Raw genomic sequence first — 18,196 nt, 5'->3', positions numbered from 1 at the left:
AATTAAGATTTTGGTTTGCCATTTGGTGTGCCTTGGGCAAAAGTTGGAAAGCCACTGGGCTCCAACAGATTTATAACAATAATAATATACAAAAATAATGATTTATATATAAAATATATAAGATATATTCCAGTGTAGAAACAGGCTGCATGTCAGGCCTACAGTTTATGGTGCAGCCTACAAAACAAACACAGCACTTGTAGTTTTTAATATATGAAAACATTAAATGACAGTATTTGTCACTCCACAGAACTGTTTATGTTTTGACATGAGCAGAAAACCTGTTTTTATATTTTCACGTTTCTGAATATTTGGGTTCAGTCTGATACTTGACGCCCCTGCAGCCTCCTGTGTGTGTGTGTGTGTGTGTGTGTGTGTGTGTGTGTGTGTGTGTGTGTGTGTGTGTGTGTGTGTGTGTGTGCCCTCCTCTCTCGGTGCGTCTCTGCTTCTCAGGACGCAGAGCTCCGCCTCGGATGCTGCTGCTGCTGTTTATCTGATTACCGCGATATGAGAGCTGCGTCTCCTTAAAGCGACACGCCGCTTTAATTAATGAGACTAGCGGAGAGAGGAGGAGAGACACGCCGAGGATGCAGATGAAGACACGCAGCAGCGCCTGCCGGTCGCCTCCATCTTCTCGCTGCAGGAGGACGCCGCGTGTCGCCGCTTCGTTTCACCGCCCTGGGGTGATGATGCCGGCTGTAATCTGACCCTGCATGCCTGCAGAAAAGCCTCCAAGACCCCCCTCCTCCCTCCTCTGCTCTCCATCCTGCGATACACGGACTGTGGATGCGTCACAGCCGCTCATCCTGCGTCGTTTCTTCCGCAGACGCGTCGTAGCCTCCGTGCCTCATGTGTAGGTTATGAAATCGGCTGTAAAAACGCGGCTGTCCGCTCCTGACTCCTGCTGCACACACGGACTCTGTAGGCTTCATGTCTTCTGTTAATAGCGTCAATAATCCCGCGGATTGCGCGTCCTTGTTCGCCTGCCAGGCCTTTAACGTTTCTGCTCTCCTGTACACCGCCCATGCGTTGCCGCTGCCGCGCCGCGCCTCCTCCTTCCATGGACTCTGAGATCTAACGCGCGCCGCCTCCGCGTCTACGCCCTCGCCCTGCTGCTGATGCGGTGCACCTGGGTGCTCGCTGTCTCCTCGTCCTGGTCCTGGCCGGTCAGTGATCCTCCGGTCCGGGGGGGCTGGTGTCCGCAGAGAGGCAGGATGGTGCGGATCGCCAGCGCGCTGGGGCTGGTCATGTTCAGCGTGGCGCTGCTCATCCTGTCGCTCATCAGCTACGTGTCCATCAAGAAGGACTTTCTGCTCAGCACCCCCAGATACGGACCCAATGGAGGACCCAGGATGTCCATGTTCCATGCGGGGTTTCGGTGAGTCCAGGCCCGCCTGTGGAGCATCTGTGTGGGCTTTATGCTGACTGTGTGTTTGCATCAGATCAGCTGAGTGTTTGGATTTTATTTTTAGTTATTAATACATGCTGACAGGGTAGAAATATCAGCTGAGCGTGACCTAGAGCTGTGGCAGTTTGTGGATGAACCTGACTGTCTTAAATCCCCATAAATGATGTTTTATATTGTTTCTCCAGATGAACAGTGGCAGGGTGGAGCAATCAAATCAGAAATATACATCAACTTTATCTCCTGGCACATCTTATCTGTAGCTCAGGAAGCTGTAGCTCTGATCAGATAAAGGCCTCTCTGCTGTCTGAGGCCTGTCAGCCCACTGACTGCTGCTGTGCCTTCATGCAGTATTTGTCCTTTGGTTCATCAGTGTAAGAATATGTTTTTAGTTTCTCAGAGCAGACTGTATCACAGTGTTCACTCTCATCATTTCAGGGCAAAAATACTAACATAATTTAGTGTACTATCGTTCTGTGGTTTGAGCCCCACAGTTACAATAAAGAGAAATTTGTAATGCTAAAGCACACAATGACAGAAAGTTTTTAACGTCTAATTCTAATGTTTTAAAAATGTTTTTCTTTGAACAATACATAAAACTACTTAGCAGTTTGGTTAAGGTTGGGGAAGGTCGTGATTATCGTTATTAAAAGTAAACATTAACCACCATCCCGACCACCACGCCAAGCAGCAACCTCCACGGCTGAAAAAATGAGAGACGTGTAGCTGCAGACACATTGCGTTTGTAGCGTACATGACAAATCGGTGGTGGACGAGTCATGTAGCTAGAGGGCGGGTCACATAGCTGCTCCAGCTGCAGTTATACCTGCTCGAAAAATGAAGCCAATGCGGATGTGCCAAAAACTGCAGTTCCTCTAATGGCCACTGGAGGCTGGCTCCAAGAGCGAGTCAATCCCCACAGGCCCTCATGTTAAAATGCCCAACTTTACAGCCGAAATAAACATGTTTACAGCCTGGTACAAAAACAGTTTTGGTCTCTATAGTTAATTTCAACATTCATGACAACTGTGCAGGGTGTGAATTTATTTATAACTTACCTGTTTACATTTTATTAAGGTTTAAAGTCACACAGAATTAAGGGTGGGCCACTTAGATGACGTGGTGTCTGCCGATAGTGTTTTACACCGGCACAAGCCCAGTGTACATGAATGGTCATTTGATGTGCGTTTTCAGGTGTGCAGGTATTGGATGGAAATAACTTCTAAAACTGCTAAAATGCTCAGTATTTTGATTTTAAAATGTTTTATAAAGACAGCGTATCAGTGTGGATGTGGCCTTACTCTCTGCCTTGGCCACATTGGTAGTGAACTTTAATTGTACGCTGTGGAATCGTCCAATACCTATGCATTTCTGAGGATGCTGGGCTACTTTCTGGCAACAGATTGGGAATGGCTCTTTCCTGTTTCATGACAGTGCCCCTTGCAGAGAGCCCTGACCTCAGCCTCAGCTTTGGGTTTAACTGGAACGCCGTCTGTGAGTCAGACCTCATCACCCAGCATCAGTGGGTGACCTCACTAATGATCTTGTGGCAGAATGGGAGCAAATCCCTGCAGCCAGGTTCTGACATCTGGTGAAAGCCTTAAACCAGAGAGAGAAGGCTGATGTAGCACCACATTAATGCCCGAAACTTTGGAACCAAATGATCATCAATCATAGGGTAGTAAGCATAATCCATAATCCATAAGGCCGCACTTTGGAAAGCAGAGCTAGATGGTAAACAAACATGGCAGCACACCGGTAAGGTAAGACAACACGTTTACATGTCGTTTTCTATTTGTTCTCTGACATTTATCCTAACGATATGAGGCGGTCTTTGTGGGGAAAAAAGCTTGTTTAGTGGACTAACTTTGCACTTGAAGGTTGCCCGTTCACTTACGTTTTAACAGGTCTGACGCTACTATGCACCCCGGCTGTATCTAGGCTAACGGCTAACATGCTAACTATTATTTTTATGTCACTAGTCACTTGAAAGAAATTTAGAACTATAGAAGACAGGTTGAAATAAACCGAAATTTCCCTTTAAAACCGGTATATCGCTGACAAAATCCATACCGTCACAGCCCTCCATGGCAGTAAGATGACTTAAGGAGAGACAGAAGAGCTGTGAGTAAATGTGCTGATCTAGTTCACAGCCGTGGGATTACGTGACAGATGCCTTGTTTTCCTTCAGCCTGATACACACCGACTGAGAAAACACACTGTCATGTACCACTTTAAACCAGTTCATCAGAGCAAAGCTGTCTCCTCACTTAAAAGGCAATCAGCCAATCAGTGTCATCCATCACTGACATGAGAGATACGATGTACTCTCCCTGATTATGCTGTGTAATTATGATAAATGTATTAATGACATGTTTGCTGACTGTTAGAAAACATTAGCATATCCTATGACCACCTCCAGAACTAGTATAGATGTTCAGATCCTCAGTGTCTGCATTTTTACTGCGTCTGTTTCCAGTCCGAACGGGATACTCCTGAACAGTAGGTCCACTGCGGCTCCATGGAAAATCATTCCGTAAATCTTTGTCGTCCGACATGTTGGGTCAGGTCCGGAGCGTGATGCTAAAACAGCTTCGTTCTGATGGAGGTTCTGGAGGCCAGCGGGCCGTCCTTGGATCTGATTTACAGCTTGAGAGCTGCATTCATTTTCCTCCTGCCTGTAATCATTTTCCCTCCTCGCTCGTCGTCACCGCGGGCCAAGGTTACGCTCAGAGTGAGTTAGATGTGAAGGAGAGAAGCATGTTAAGGAGAAAACACTCTGGTGGACAAGTCCATACAAGTTTCCTGCTGTGTTGTTGTAGAACCAGAGTTTCCGATCAGGAACAGGGTGACATTTTAGGTTTTGCCAAGCCAGTCGATGGAGAGGGTGTTCAGTCCATCTGATGGTCTGTACTCTGAAGAAATGACTGGCCAGATTACAATGAAAAAGAGTATATCATCACTGTCAGGCCCAAATTTCTGCTGGACTCTAAGGGTCGGATTTCCACAAAACTTACAGAACCCATTGACTCTGCAAGCTGTCACAGTGCATGGCTGTGCACCACCCATTCTTTGTACCTAGTCACTCATCATATATGCAGTGCCTTTATATTAGATCCAGGACAGAAAGGTTTAAGCAGCAGGACAGTGAAGAATTTCCTCTATAAGATGACTTATACCCAGTTAGTTGTACTCAGCAGACCAACGTTTGAGGCAGCGGAGAACTACCCAAAAGTCATAAACATGAAGCTGTAGTTCTCTTTAGGTCTCAGCTGTATCCTTCATTGTGCAAATCACTTTCTGTTATCTGTTACTGTAATAAAATATGAGCTCTGTATAAACTAGGGCTGCCACTAACAATTATTTTCATTGTCGACTAATCTGTCGATTATTTCTTCGATTAGTTGACAAATCATTTTAATGAAAAATGTGTTAAAATGTTGTTAAATGTCGGTCTGTCTCGCCCAAACCCCAAAATTACGTCATCTAATGTCTTGTTTCTTACTCACGCCAAAGGGTTTTAGTTCACCGTCATGGGAGAGTGTGTAAAGCTGCCAATATCTGAACGTAGTAAGCTGCAGTAAGAGTATTTTGGGGTACTTTTATAGTACTTTTCTATGAAAAATGATTCAAACCGATTAGTCGACTACTAAAATAGTCACCGATTATTTTAATAGTCGATTAGTCATCCATTAGTCGACTAATTGTGGCAGCCCTAGTATAAACCATAGATTGTACAACAATAATGGATGCAGCTACCATGGTCTCACCTATTGGTTTGTGGACTCCAGTTTTGAGGCAGACAGCTCTTAATTATGCGTAACTTTAAGCCTTAATAAAATGTAACAAGTGAGTTATATGAAAATTCACCCCCTGTACAGTTGTCAAGAACATTAAAATTAACTATAGAGACCAAAACTGTTTTTGAACCAGGCTGCAAACATGTTTATTTCTGCTGCAAATTTGGACATTTTAACATGGAGGTCTATGGGAATTGACTCGTTCTTGTTCCAGCCTCAAGTGGCCATTAGAGGAACTGCGGTTTTTGGCACATTGTATTTAATATATTTGCCTCACTTTTCAGCCCCAGAGGATGCCACTGAAGACCCGTTTCCACCAGACACTTTCAGTATAGTACCTTTGGAACCAGCAGTAACCCTACCAGACATGGTACCTAGACCCTAGTGTTCCCACTGCAAACAGTCCTCTTAAATGTGGGCGGGGTTGTTGTCACTCACTGCTCCGTCCAGCGCTCACTGTATTTCCTCCTTTATCAGTCTGCACCTGGTTTATCGTCCACAGAACGAGGCTGCACGCCCACATTTTCAGCACAAAATAGAACAGGCTGCAGTGAGAGTCTCTCTCCATGGGATATCTAAAAATAGCAGCTTTGTGCATTTAGTCCTTCTCAGGCAAGCTCAGGGGTTTAGTGTTGCTGTAGCCCACAGGAACGACTCTTCATGACAAAATTAATATATATATATGCTTGAAGATCCACTCATTACTAAAAGTGTCTGTCATATAAAAACTAAAGTGTCAAAGTTGTCACAGTGATGCATTATATCACAATAACGATTGTTTTGTTGTTACAGTAATATGGTTTCAAGTAAGTATTTGAAATGCACTTCACCTCTGCATGCCAGCTCTTCATAGAGTCTACTTCAAGTACTCCTTTCTGTCAGTTCTTTTTAAAGTCACTGGTGATGATTAAGATAAGAGTGAGTTTGTTTTTTTTGTTTTACATTTTCCCTGCAGCGAGAGGCCGCCTCGCAAACCTGACCTGAGGTGAATACAGAGTGCTGACGTTTTAACTCAGAACACGAGGATCTACTCTGTCTTTCCTTGTCCTTTGTTTTCATATTGATATTTTTCTATGAGATCTATCTGTCTATCTATCTATCTGTCTATGGTCTTACACTGAGCATCAAACTGTTTGTGTCACTAACTCGACACAAAGCAACGAGTCTATGACCCTGACATTTCTCTGGAGCCTTTTGGATGGTTTGGTGTGGGATTGGAAACAGCATGAAATAAAAAAAGAATAGATGAATGCTAAGAGTAAAGAGACTTGATACAAAGTGAGACTTTTATCTTCAGTGTGTTCATCTTTAGTATTTCCATCGTATTCTGATGGGTAAATTCAGTATTTCATGCTGATCCTGATTCAGCGCTGCACCTCTCTCTGGCTGAGCATCACTGGCTTCAAAGATGGCAGATGCTGCAACAACAAAATAGCGCTGCTGGAGGTCTGACTGCCATCAGATCCAGGTCAAACAGTATTTACACAGACTGTTGAAGGTTTGTCTCAGTCTGGGCGGGCATCACAGAGGTGGGTTTTATCCATACAGGACAGTGTAAGTTACAGAATGATCAGACCTGTGACTCTTTCTGAACTGTCCTGATGAAGTAAATTCCACCGACCTCATTCGTCACACGAGATGAACCAAACTAAATGCAAATACTATTTGACCAGTTGTGTCTGCCATAGCAGAGTCTCGACCTGCAACCTTGACATTTTGATGTTTAGTCCAATGCAGAAGGAGAATAGTGTTAACGAGGCAAGTTTTAAACCGACTTTCCAACACTGTGAACAATCCTCTTTGCCAGAGTGGCTGAATCCAAATGTCCACCTGGACTTGTGGAATAAGTCCTCGCAAACTTCAGTCATATGTACTGTGATGAGTTCGCCGTAATCACGTTAAGTCTCCGAGGGAAGACACCTCAAGCTGCTAATACACAGTATTGTTTTAATAGGCTACAGTAACTGTTTTACATTAACATACGTTTTTTTTTTTTAAATTCAGCTATTGAAAAACCCCCACAACATCACGTCTGCATTGCGATTGTGGGCAATTAAATCTGCTAAGTCTGCTGAAGTCCGCAGCCCAAGCGAACTTTCTGGAAGTCTGCAGAGGGTCCACTTTAGGCCCCTTGTGGACTTGATGAACTGTGGATTTGGACAGCCCTAAGCACACCAAGACTTCCCGGGAACGCACCTGCAAAGTCCGCAAGTCTGTAGCTGTGTCTCAATTCAGGGGCTGCAGCCTCTGAAGGCTTAATTTGGAGACTGATTGCGTCACATCGGCGTGACCAAGGCCGTCCCATTTCGAAGGCTCCTTCAAATGCAGCTGACAAATGCAGTCTTCTATCCCAGAATTTGGAGAATGCAATGGATGAATCCTTCTAGGCCCAGCCTATCCCAAGATACATTGCGCGTCAGTGACGATTATATATTGAGTTAATTAACAAAACAATTGTTAACTAGCCAACGGTTAAATGTTGCTAACATTACTATTAGCTAAAAGCACACAGCTTAAACGATCTTAATTTAATAAGTTTACCTGAAAACGGTCCATCAGCCTGAAATATATCAAACAGCTGGTGATGCAACCAAGAAATCCTCCGCAGACCAGACTGTCCCATTTCAGAGACCATTCGGTTTGGCTGATGGGGTCATCAAAGGACGTGGCCAATGTCGACCGCAAAGACCGCGTCCTTCAAGGCTGAGACACAGCTTGGAAGTGCAGTGAAGTGCGGACATCTGGATTCAGCCAGACTGTTGCTTTTACAGGAAGTCTGGACTAAATGCTGTTCTGACTTAAGAAGCAAGCCCTTCTACCACAAGACAGCACCAGAATAATACATCAAAAATGTCAAGGTTTCTGTGCAAAAATAAGACGTACAGAAAAGCTTACAAAATAATGATCACATTGTTATCATTTCCTGGTTAAGTCTTGGCTTTAAGGCTTTAATATACTCACTTGTAGCACTGAAGGAGTTGAGGCTTCTTGCACTGCAAAACAAAAGTGTTCATCTTATCAAGTGTGTTGAGCTCATGTTGGGATCAAATTTACCAACAAGGTGACGTCATCAGAATGCACATGGAGGTGAAAAGTCAAGTAATCAAGGAATCATGTCAAAGTGTAGATGTTTGTTTTGAAACCATCTTGAAAGTGAAGGAAGGACATTAATCCAAATTTGTTTGAAGGGAAAATATTGTCAAATTAACTCTGAATGACTTGCTAAGATGAACAGAATTCCTTTAACAGTTTGGCCTTATTGCTCATCTTCCCACAGAAGGTTGATTTGATTGTAGATTAGAGTAAGCAAGTGTGCGTTTACACTGAGCTGAGAGTGTAAATGAAACTGAATCTTTTTTTGTTTTACTGCAGCTGCTTTCCTAAAGGAATAAACCTCTGTATCTATTTGCTGAACGGATCAAACATTTGCACATTTCAACCAGCTTCTTTTGGAGGCATTTTAGCTTTGTGAAGGAGGTGGTACGGACAGAGATTAGAGATTTTCTGCAAAGCCCAGATGAAGCTTTATTTTTTAACTTCTGGGTTTTGTTTCTATGACATGGAGAAACACGAGCAGTCAGGTGATCTCCCCAAAGAAGTACTTTCATTATTGTCTGATTGATTGGATGGTCTAATACTCATCTCAGATTTGGTGTAATTTTTTTTCCCTTGCAAAATTTCTGCATGCAATTTTTCAGCATTTCCGCATCGACACTTGAGTTTCAATGATCAGTGATCTCTTGGCTGACTGCTTGTGTTTCTTGGTCTGTCAGATAAATGATCTTTTAATGTTTGCTTTGCAAAACTAAGGATGTTTTGCATTACCAACAGTCCTTTTTTAAAGAGCTAAAATGCTCCTCAAAACATTTTGAAGTGCAAGTGGTTTGAAGCCGACCTCTCCTCAGCACAGGAAGACTGGGTTAACCTGTGTCTATCTATCTATCTCCTCCTCCTCCTCCTCCTCGTCTGTGCAGCTCCCAGCTGGCGTTGAAGTATCTGGATCCAGCTTTCACTCCTCTGACCAACTCTCTCAGCGAGGACCTGCAGAACTCCTCGAAATGGACCTACAACCATACTGCTTTTATACAACTGAAGTAGGTCACACACAGTCTCTCTGTTTCTGTGGCGTGTTTTGGATGTCCTTTGAGCACTTACAGCAGTAAAACTCTGTTGAATTTGTATCCAGCTTCAAATCTGCTTCAGTTCAAACCGTTCAAGAACCTGGTCCACTGTAGAACCGTGGTTTCTACAGTGGACCAGAGTGGACAAACCAAATACTGGCTCTAGACAGGGCCATCTGCATTTTTGCATCAGCAGTGGATTTACACTTTCATTTGATGCCATGAGACCCAAACAGACTTTTTCCCATGGACTAATATGGCAAAAGAGACATCTGCCAAGCAGGGTCCATTTTTTTAAGCGGCACAGCCCCTGCAAAATGACTTGTTTCACTATCAGAATTTGATCCATTCAGTCCATTTACATTTGGAAAGTCCCGAAGAGCTGCATGATTGAATTATTTTACTCCCCTTCAAGTTAGTGAAGGGTTAAACCAGACGTAGATGGCTGAGCCAGCAGAAGTCTCAAGTGCGCCTGCTCCATGGGCCATACAGTGCAGAAGCAGCACTGATCATCCTGGTAATTTTACTAAGCCACTGAGCAGCTTTCATAGGAATGAACGTGCTCTACACCTTTAAATCTGACTTGTGGATAAGAACAGTAACGAACAAAAACTTATTTTTGTCTTGCAGAAAAGAGATCTCTCAATACATCGACATCCCCCACAACTTCACGCTGACAAGAGACTCAGTCCGAATCGGACAGCTGATGCATTACGACTACTCCAGCCACAAGTACGTCTTCTCCATTGGCGAGAACTTCCGTTCGCTCCTCCCTGAGATCTCGCCGATCCTCAACAAGCACTATAATGTCTGTGCTGTGGTCGGCAACAGTGGCATCCTCACTGGCTCGCGCTGTGGCCCCCAGATCGAGAAGTTTGACTTCGTCTTCCGCTGCAACTTTGCGCCAACTGAGATCTTTAAGAAGGATGTTGGGCGGCGGACCAACATGACGACCTTTAACCCCAGTATCCTGGAGAAGTACTACAATAATTTACTGACTGTGCAGGACAGGAACAATTTCTTCCTGAGCCTGAAGAAGCTTGACGGAGCCATCCTGTGGATCCCGGCATTTTTCTTCCACACGTCAGCCACGGTGACGAGGACACTGGTCGACTTTTTCGTGGAGCATCGAGGTCAGCTGAAGATCCAGCTGGCCTGGCCCGGAAACATCATGCAGTATGTGAACAGGTAAGACACCCAGTAACTCTGCACTACATTACAAAGACCCAATTCCTATTCCTAGATAATGACGTCTTTAGATGAGCCTTTGCATTTACACCTGGTGTTAATAACGGTTCTTGTTATGTGATCAGATTCTAATTCAATTTGGTTGTCAGTATTCGTAATCACCTTCCAGCCTCCTACTTGTGAACATGACTTTTATATGTATGTGTCTGATGTTAGCTACTACTGCTTTGCTAGCTTGTGCTAGAAGGGCAGGCGTTGAACTGACTGGGAAGAGAGCGGCTACAAAGACAGTCCTTTGGTGCTGCATCTAACCTGTGTAAAGGCAGCAACAGAAAGTTTGCTGACTTTTCTTGTGTTCACTTTGAATTTTTGGCTTAAAAGGCTGATTAAAGCCTGCTTGCAGACTTGTCAACTAACATAATATGTCTCAAGTCCAAGGAAGTGTCCCTGCTATGGGTTATCCTTTCACAAGGCTTTCTTGAGATATCAGGGGCAGACAGAATTAGGTGACCTTTCAACTCCACATGTGGCCTGGCTGATCCAATTGCATTAACATACGCTTTCTGGTTGAGGGTGAGAGGCTGTCAGCAGATAAACGGAGATCTGTGTGGGTACATGAGACCCTAAAAAAGAGGGTGGATCATGGGGAGTACCACCAGTTGGTCCAGGAGCTTCTCCTCCATCATGGACGTTTACAGGCAGATTTTAGGATGACTCAGGGGCAGTTTGACAACCTGCTGTCTATCATCAGGCCGTATAGCTCTGGGTATCCAGCAACTGCTACCACCAGTTTCTCCCCCATTGTTTACCAACTGTTGTGACCACCACAGAAGACCCGCCTCTCAAATCATCCAATAGGACAATGGGGAAAAAGATGTTGAAAAAAGAGATGACATGGGACGCTTTTCCAGTCTGACCTGAAGTTTTTTAACACCAGGCACCTAAAGCACTGAAACATGAGGTGTGTAGCAACACAAAAACCACGAGAAAAAGCTTCATTCTCATTAAAAACAATTACAAAAAGCCGCCCCCAGCTGCTAGAACACTTTCTGTGTGATCAGGGCCTAAAACAGCCGCACACTGTAATTTTAATTAAACAAACAGGAGGAAATGGGGCATTTCATGGGGACTATTTTCAGTGGCAGATTAATCCACATTTGGCGCTCTAGTGAGTTTTTGTGGCAGCAGAACGGTGTGTGTGGGATCAAGTCAAAATAAACTACAGTGTGTGTGTTCATGGTAATAAAACAACATGTCACATAGTGCAACAGTGTGGCTCATTGATGTGTGTTTTTAGTTTTGGGATAACAGTGGAGCTCTATGGCACAGAGGAAGAAGATCAGTACACGTTTGGCCTTTTTAGAAAAATTATAGATTTTCAAGCCCAACCCTGTATCCAAAAATTTTTTTTTTTTTTTTAACTTCTATGTTGTGTTTTTTGCCAAATATCTGTCTGAGGAAAGGTAATTACTGATTGGATTATGTTCCTTGTAGAGCTGAAATGATTGGTTGTCAATTATTAGATTAACTGCGAACTGACTTGTGTAATTTTGTAAGAAATAAAGCCAAAATTCTCTGATTCCAGCTCCTTAAATGTGAATATTTTCTGGTTTCTTTGCTCCTCTTTGACAGTAAACTGAATATCTCTGTAGTTGTGGACAAGACGAGACATTTGAGGACGTCACTTGGGGCTTTGGGAAACACTGATGGACATTTTTTTTTTTGCCATTTTCTGACATTTTAAGACCAAATAAGTAATGAATTAATTGAGAAAATAATCGTTGGTTGCAGCTCCATTTCAGTGGCAACTGTTTTTCCAGTCTAAATGCAGCGTAGTTTATAATGAAGTGGTCGGGGTGGGTTGCTGACATTCTTCTATTTTGATTCCTGCACCTCTCAGTGATTTTCTGCTCGTCAGAGTGGATTCCCACACAATTAGTTCCCATCTACATCTGGTGAGGACGGTCAAGGCTGTCCCCTAAAAATGACAGCATACATTACACATTCGTCTTTACTTTTATGTCCGTGATTAAAATGTCCCCGTGTATCTCTGTCTTGTTTGTAGTGGTTTGTGTGGTTGTATAGTATCGAGCTGTTCTCTATATGGCAAAGAGGAGATTTAGGCTCCAAAGCCGGATTATAAAGCAACAGCTATTTAGTGAAAGGTATGGCACAGAGCTGTAACTGTGTGTGTGAAGAGGGATTTAAGTCTGGTGCTTAGCGCTGGAGCAGAATAGGCTGCTCGTACAGTAGCTTAATCTTCACCAATCCCATTAAAACTACCTGCTCTGGAAGAATTACCACGTTTAAGCAGCTCAGACGGCTTTCAGCACCTCAAGTACTCTTGGAGATGGTTTTGTCGAGGCTGGTTTGGAGAGTTCCCCCTCTGTGACGCTGCGGAGCAGGACTGCCTGGTGAAAGCATCAGCAGTGGTCAGATTAGGGTTTTTTTTAACCATCAGAAGTCATTGCTTTAATAACAGCTTACTGTCGAATTTTTGGTGAATGACTTCGAAATAATTGGACAAAATTGGACATAACTGTCATCTTTTTTTGTTTGTTTCACTGAAATTCAGGTTTGTCCCTTTTCATGTGTCACACAAATAAATAAATACTTGGATATTAATCTAATTTATACTATTTCAGGTGGTGAATTCAGGTGTTTTACCCTTTCAAGTGACTTATAATTTGAAAATGTAAGGCTCCTCTAAAGCAGTGGTTCCCAACTGGTCCAGCCACATGGTCCAGATTTCTCCTTAGTCATTAGTTTAAGGACCACACAGTTAAATACATTCAGCATCACACTTGTGTTTGGCCATGTCATCGAGCCGGTTTGCTGTCTCTGTTAAGTAGCTGTCTGTTAGTCACTCACTCTACAGCAGGAAACAGCACTTCAAAATAAAAGCTCTGTACCGGAAATTCACTGTATTTAAAAATTAAAGTGCGTTTTTTACTAAGGGTGCTTTCAGACCTGCTCAGTTTGTTTTGATCCAGTCGAACTCAAATTCGTTTGCCCCCTGAGTGTGGTTCGTTTGGGTTCTTCTTGAGCGTCTCGACTTTAATGTCTAATTGTTCTCCTCACTTGTGCTCAACAGCTACTGGAAAACCAAGCAGCTGTCACCAAAGCGCCTGAGTACCGGCATCCTGATGTACACGCTGGCGTCCGCCATGTGCGACCAGATCCACCTGTACGGCTTTTGGCCCTTCGGCTGGGACCCCAACACAGGAAAGGAGCTGCCGTACCACTACTACGACAAGAAGGGCACGAAGTTCACCACCAAGTGGCAGGAGTCCCATCAGCTGCCCGCCGAGTTCAAACTCCTCTACAAGATGCACACGGAAGGCCTGTTGAAGCTCTCACTCTCCCACTGTGCGCAGGGCTAAAAGTGCACAGGTACAGCGCTCCTTCAGACTCCAGCGCTTCCACAGGCCAGAGTAGTCAGAATGATGAGGCAGACAAAAGGAGGATTTGTATGGTTTTGCCAAAATCAAAATCTTGGCTCTGAGGCCGAGTTGGTGAAATGGGCTCTGGAACTGGTTTTAGCCCCAAAAAGCCCCGTTTGACAAACTGTTTGTACAGTTCAAGAAACAAGTAATATCATTTTCTACTGCTTAAGAGCTGAAAGACGAAAAGGACGACAGTTTAGGAAAAGTTGGCTGCAGCTGGACTTTTAAGCAGCGTTGCTCTTGAGCAGAATATCGCAACCTTGAACTGCTTCATGGTGTTTTTATCACTTATCACTGTTAGGACTAAAGCTACAGATCAGCAACATTAAAACCAACATTAGCACTACGTTAAAGAAGGCAGATCTCTCATTCATTCACAGTCTGGGTCCTGACAACGGGCGCCATGGCAAAATAGAGCCTGGCTCAGTATTTGCTGCAATTTAGGCCTTGGCTACACGTACATGGGTATTTTTGAAAATGGGCTTTTCTCAAAAAGAAAATTTCCATCCACACAATCACTGTTACAAAAAAATTCTCTAGTTCTCTATGCATCTGTTGGCAGGAGTCGAGCTGCCATAGGAGCAGAGAAAAAGAGCGGGAGTTTGTATGTACAAGCAGAGAGCAAGTGGGGGGGAAATGCATTTAATTCTGGAGGTCGTGAGGCTGGAAATACGACAGTGACATAAAGGGCTATGGGGCGGCATGTCCAGGAGCGCCAACGGCAATGTAGGGTTGTACATTGAAAGTAACAGGGGCGTATTTTTTTACATGGCGTTCGCCGCTAGTGTGTTTTTTCCTGTAGTGTTCAATCTCTTACTCTTGTGATCAGAAATGATCTTAAGCTCAATTCTGAAATTGTTCTGTAAATAGTTTCCTCATATATAATAATTTAAGCAACTTCTGATCTATATCTGATCCATTTCAATTTTAGGTTAAAAATAAAAACTTGCGGTTAGGCCACGGATACAGATTATTTAGCTGATAGAACAGATGCAGATAATGGTGCACTCACTCCCAAAATATTGTTCCTTTAAATTGCAAAAATGGATAAATATGAATTTGTAGTATACAGTTAATGTTACATATCTTAGCCTAAATGCATAGAAACATCTATGTTTCTAAAAATACCTGCATACGTATGGAGTAGGCCTCAATTGATCGTTTAACTGTAGAGCAAATGATTGACTTTTCCCAGTCTTTCTCTGATAAGCCTTCAATTCATAAACCAGTTACTCAACACACCTGGATTGTATTTCAGTGTCTCACTAGTACCAGAAGCAACATGCGACAACTTACACAGGCCTTTGCCGTTTTTTCATGCAGTGCTGCATTTGGTCTGAACGCCCTGTACGTAAGACAGCAATGTGACTAGTTTGACTATAGCATCAGAGTGAAAAGGATGAGCAGAGATATTGGAAGCTGACTTTGATTTCAGGACGTATCTCCCCCCGCTTCAACAGCTAACATCATCTATTGGCTTACAAATGATTGTTGAGCAGCTGAACAGGACAGGACCCGTGTTTGCTCCATTTGCAACGAAGAACCATACCTAACCACACATTAAATGCACAGTAATTCCCCAAAGCATCCCATTTACACATCCAGCAGTTATGGAGCAACATTATCATCGTTTAAGCTGTTTTTGTGTCAAACTGATGAATGTAAACTCAATATTCACTCTCTTTTTGCTCTGTTTTTGGTCTCCACCAACTCCTGACAGAAATATTTGGCTGTTTAGCTGCTAAATGTTTCACTTTCTTCACCAGCAAGTTGTTTACTTTGTCTGAAAAGCACAGAGAGACACATTTGAATATTGTGGATAAAGGTGGGGCCGTTTCCTGACATAGGGCAACAAATCTAAGGAGTCACAACAGAGGCACCATGAATGAACGTTAGTTGTAATGTAGTGCAGGTACAGGCTGTGGGTTGTGTATAATTGAGCTAATGACATGTTGGTTTATTTTAAAAGTGGCGGCCCTACTTTGTAAGGTTACTAATGTTAGCTAGCTGGTTGTATAGCCAGCACTTTGCAACTTATCAGGAAGATGCACTTTCAGCCAGTATGCTGCCATTTCTTTCTTCTAAGTTGTGGTAATTTTTTGGTTTGCCCTATCACTTTTTTGTGTGTTTAAAAGAAAAATAGAGCTAGATAATTGGTGATATATGTTAGAAAATAGCCTCATAGTCCCAGAGTCTTATAAATCACCCACCACTTTAGCCAGGTGGCTCCATTCACAGTTTTTTATAATCTGCTAATGCTAGAGCGCAGTAAATAAAGGGTCATTCCCTACAGAAATAGACCTTTATGTTAAAGAGTAAGATCCTTTTTGTTTAACCAGAAACAGCCCCAGAATCGCCAGCACCAAACCCACCAGACTACATTTAAATAAGCAGTAATTTGAGGTATAGAGGCAGCATGTTTTCACATCTAACTGTGTGAATTAAGGGTTTATTTCAAGTAGGGTTGCAGTGATATACCGGTTTCAAGTTATACCATGATATAAAAGTTGACAGTTAGCAGACCGTGTACATTTGCTTATTTACGATATTGAAAAAACGAATGCAACTGGACGTTGAATCTCCCCTTTATTTTATTCTTTTTCAAAGGGGAGACATTTTACACATACTTCCATTAACAAAACGGTTTCAAGTTTTTAATTACAGTGATAAAACACTTGTTCAACAAACAATAACCCTCCAGTTTTCATTCCTTTTAGGGGTCAATCTGACATACAATAATGTAGATTCTTCCGTGATACGTGAAACAGTGATAATTTCTGAGACAGTTATTGTACCATGAAAATCTCATACCGTTGCAACCCTATTTTCAACTAAACTAGAGTTGGTGGTTGTTGGAACAGTGCAAAGACAAACCAAGATGGTTTGTTAGTTTTGTTTCTGTCAAGTTCTTAATGCAAAGTTACGCAGCTTAGCTTTTTACGAAAAACAAACAAACAGTTGGGCGTTTTGACATTACGTACTTAACGTAAAGTTAGCACACTCAATGTAACATGAGAACATGACATTGTATCTTCGAATAACTCAAAGTTCACTTGGTTTCACATGAGACACAAACACCAGTCTCCTGGGAGAAAGTCCTGTATTTGTTAACCCATCCACCTCCCAAACCTGCCTCCTCACATGGACTTCGCTCTTTATACTACTTTCTTATTTACTCCCAACAGCACATTGGTCACGTGATCAGAGCCTTTGTGATTACTTGGGCTATATATGAAATCTGGTGCATTACTTTTCATAGGTATGAACACTGCATGAGAACAGCCCGACACGGGCAAGTGGTGTGGTAGTTAACCACGCAGTTCTTTAACAAGGCAATTATAATTAACATGATGATTATTAACATTAAGGGGGTCAGAGGTCAGGTGCATCAGCCCTGAAGCAGGTAGAGGTTCATTTTGTTGTTTAACAGGAGCAGGAATGCTCATACACACAAGGTTTTCAGGCGTATCAAATCTGAATTATCATATTTTACAAGTGCTTTCTTTTCATGTACTTTCATATTTGGTGCCGTGTGTTAATAAGACAATGAAAACGAGAGAAACTGGGACTATTTTTGTAATCTGCAGCTGAATATCAGCTGTGTTTCACCTCTTGTTTGTCAGTTTCATTCCAAAATGAGACATCTATGACTTGAAACGTGACATTTTCAGGACTTTGACAAAAAGATTGTTGGCATGAAGGTTAAACTCAATATTTAATATTACAAGTAATAGTGTTATTTTTGGACTCGAGCACATTATAAACTCCTTAACAGGATGTAAATGCGTTTTATTTTTGTCTTCTTTTGTCGCCTTTTATTTTTGTAATATAAAATGTCAGTCTGTATCAGGTAACATTTTTCCAGAATGTATTTTTTGCATTTTGAATGATATTAATGAGGCTGGCTCCATCCATATTGACATGTCTGTAGAGATCACTCTATCAAGGGTAATATATACTAAAACCATATTTAGGTATCATACACAGTATGCTGTAGATTAACAGATATGTTTTATTCATCCAATACTTGAAAGGAAAATATATCTACTCTGTATTTATTTAATCATTTAGTCATTAAAATGAATGAAATTATGAATTTGACAAAGTGAATCCTGTCTTGTTTTGAGTGGAAGTTTATTTCTGAAGACTGCTGTCTGTTGTTTCTAATAACATTTCTTTGTTTCATTTATTTTTGTATCTACATTCTGGTTTTCTGGTTTGTCTTCTATTAAATCT

General features: G+C 42.5%; 1 protein-coding gene across 2 annotated transcripts; it reads left to right on the top strand.

Annotated features, from left to right (window-relative positions):
• The first annotated feature begins 436 nt into the window (after nt 1-436).
• On the top strand, nt 437-17,989 carry st8sia3 (ST8 alpha-N-acetyl-neuraminide alpha-2,8-sialyltransferase 3). 2 transcript variants are annotated; one of them, XM_049603591.1, is made up of 5 exons: nt 437-1,378; nt 6,161-6,190; nt 9,180-9,299; nt 9,957-10,514; nt 13,609-17,989. In XM_049603591.1, the coding sequence occupies exons 1-5, from the start codon at nt 1,119-1,121 to the stop codon at nt 13,895-13,897; spliced, it is 1,257 nt and encodes a 418-aa protein (XP_049459548.1). In that variant the 5' UTR covers nt 437-1,118; the 3' UTR covers nt 13,898-17,989. The 2 variants fall into 2 exon arrangements, with proteins under 2 accessions (XP_049459548.1, XP_049459549.1); XM_049603592.1 differs by lacking the exon at nt 6,161-6,190 and having other exon boundaries at nt 438-1,378.
• The last annotated feature ends 207 nt before the right edge of the window (nt 17,990-18,196 follow it).

This window comes from Epinephelus fuscoguttatus, linkage group LG18 (genome assembly GCF_011397635.1).
Source record: "Epinephelus fuscoguttatus linkage group LG18, E.fuscoguttatus.final_Chr_v1".
Lineage (NCBI taxonomy): Eukaryota > Metazoa > Chordata > Actinopteri > Perciformes > Serranidae > Epinephelus > Epinephelus fuscoguttatus.
Note: the sequence above shows the minus strand (reverse complement) of the source record. Positions and strands in the feature narration are given on the sequence as shown.

Excerpts from the sequence above, each read along its gene's own strand:
- st8sia3 (XM_049603591.1), top strand. The coding sequence starts at position 1,119 with ATGCGGTGCACCTGGGTGCTCGCTGTCTCCTCGTCCTGGTCCTGGCCG. Across the intron at positions 1,379-6,160 it reads ATGTTCCATGCGGGGTTTCG|CGAGAGGCCGCCTCGCAAAC; the intron begins GTGAGTCCAGGC and ends TTTTCCCTGCAG. Across the intron at positions 6,191-9,179 it reads CCTCGCAAACCTGACCTGAG|CTCCCAGCTGGCGTTGAAGT; the intron begins GTGAATACAGAG and ends TCGTCTGTGCAG.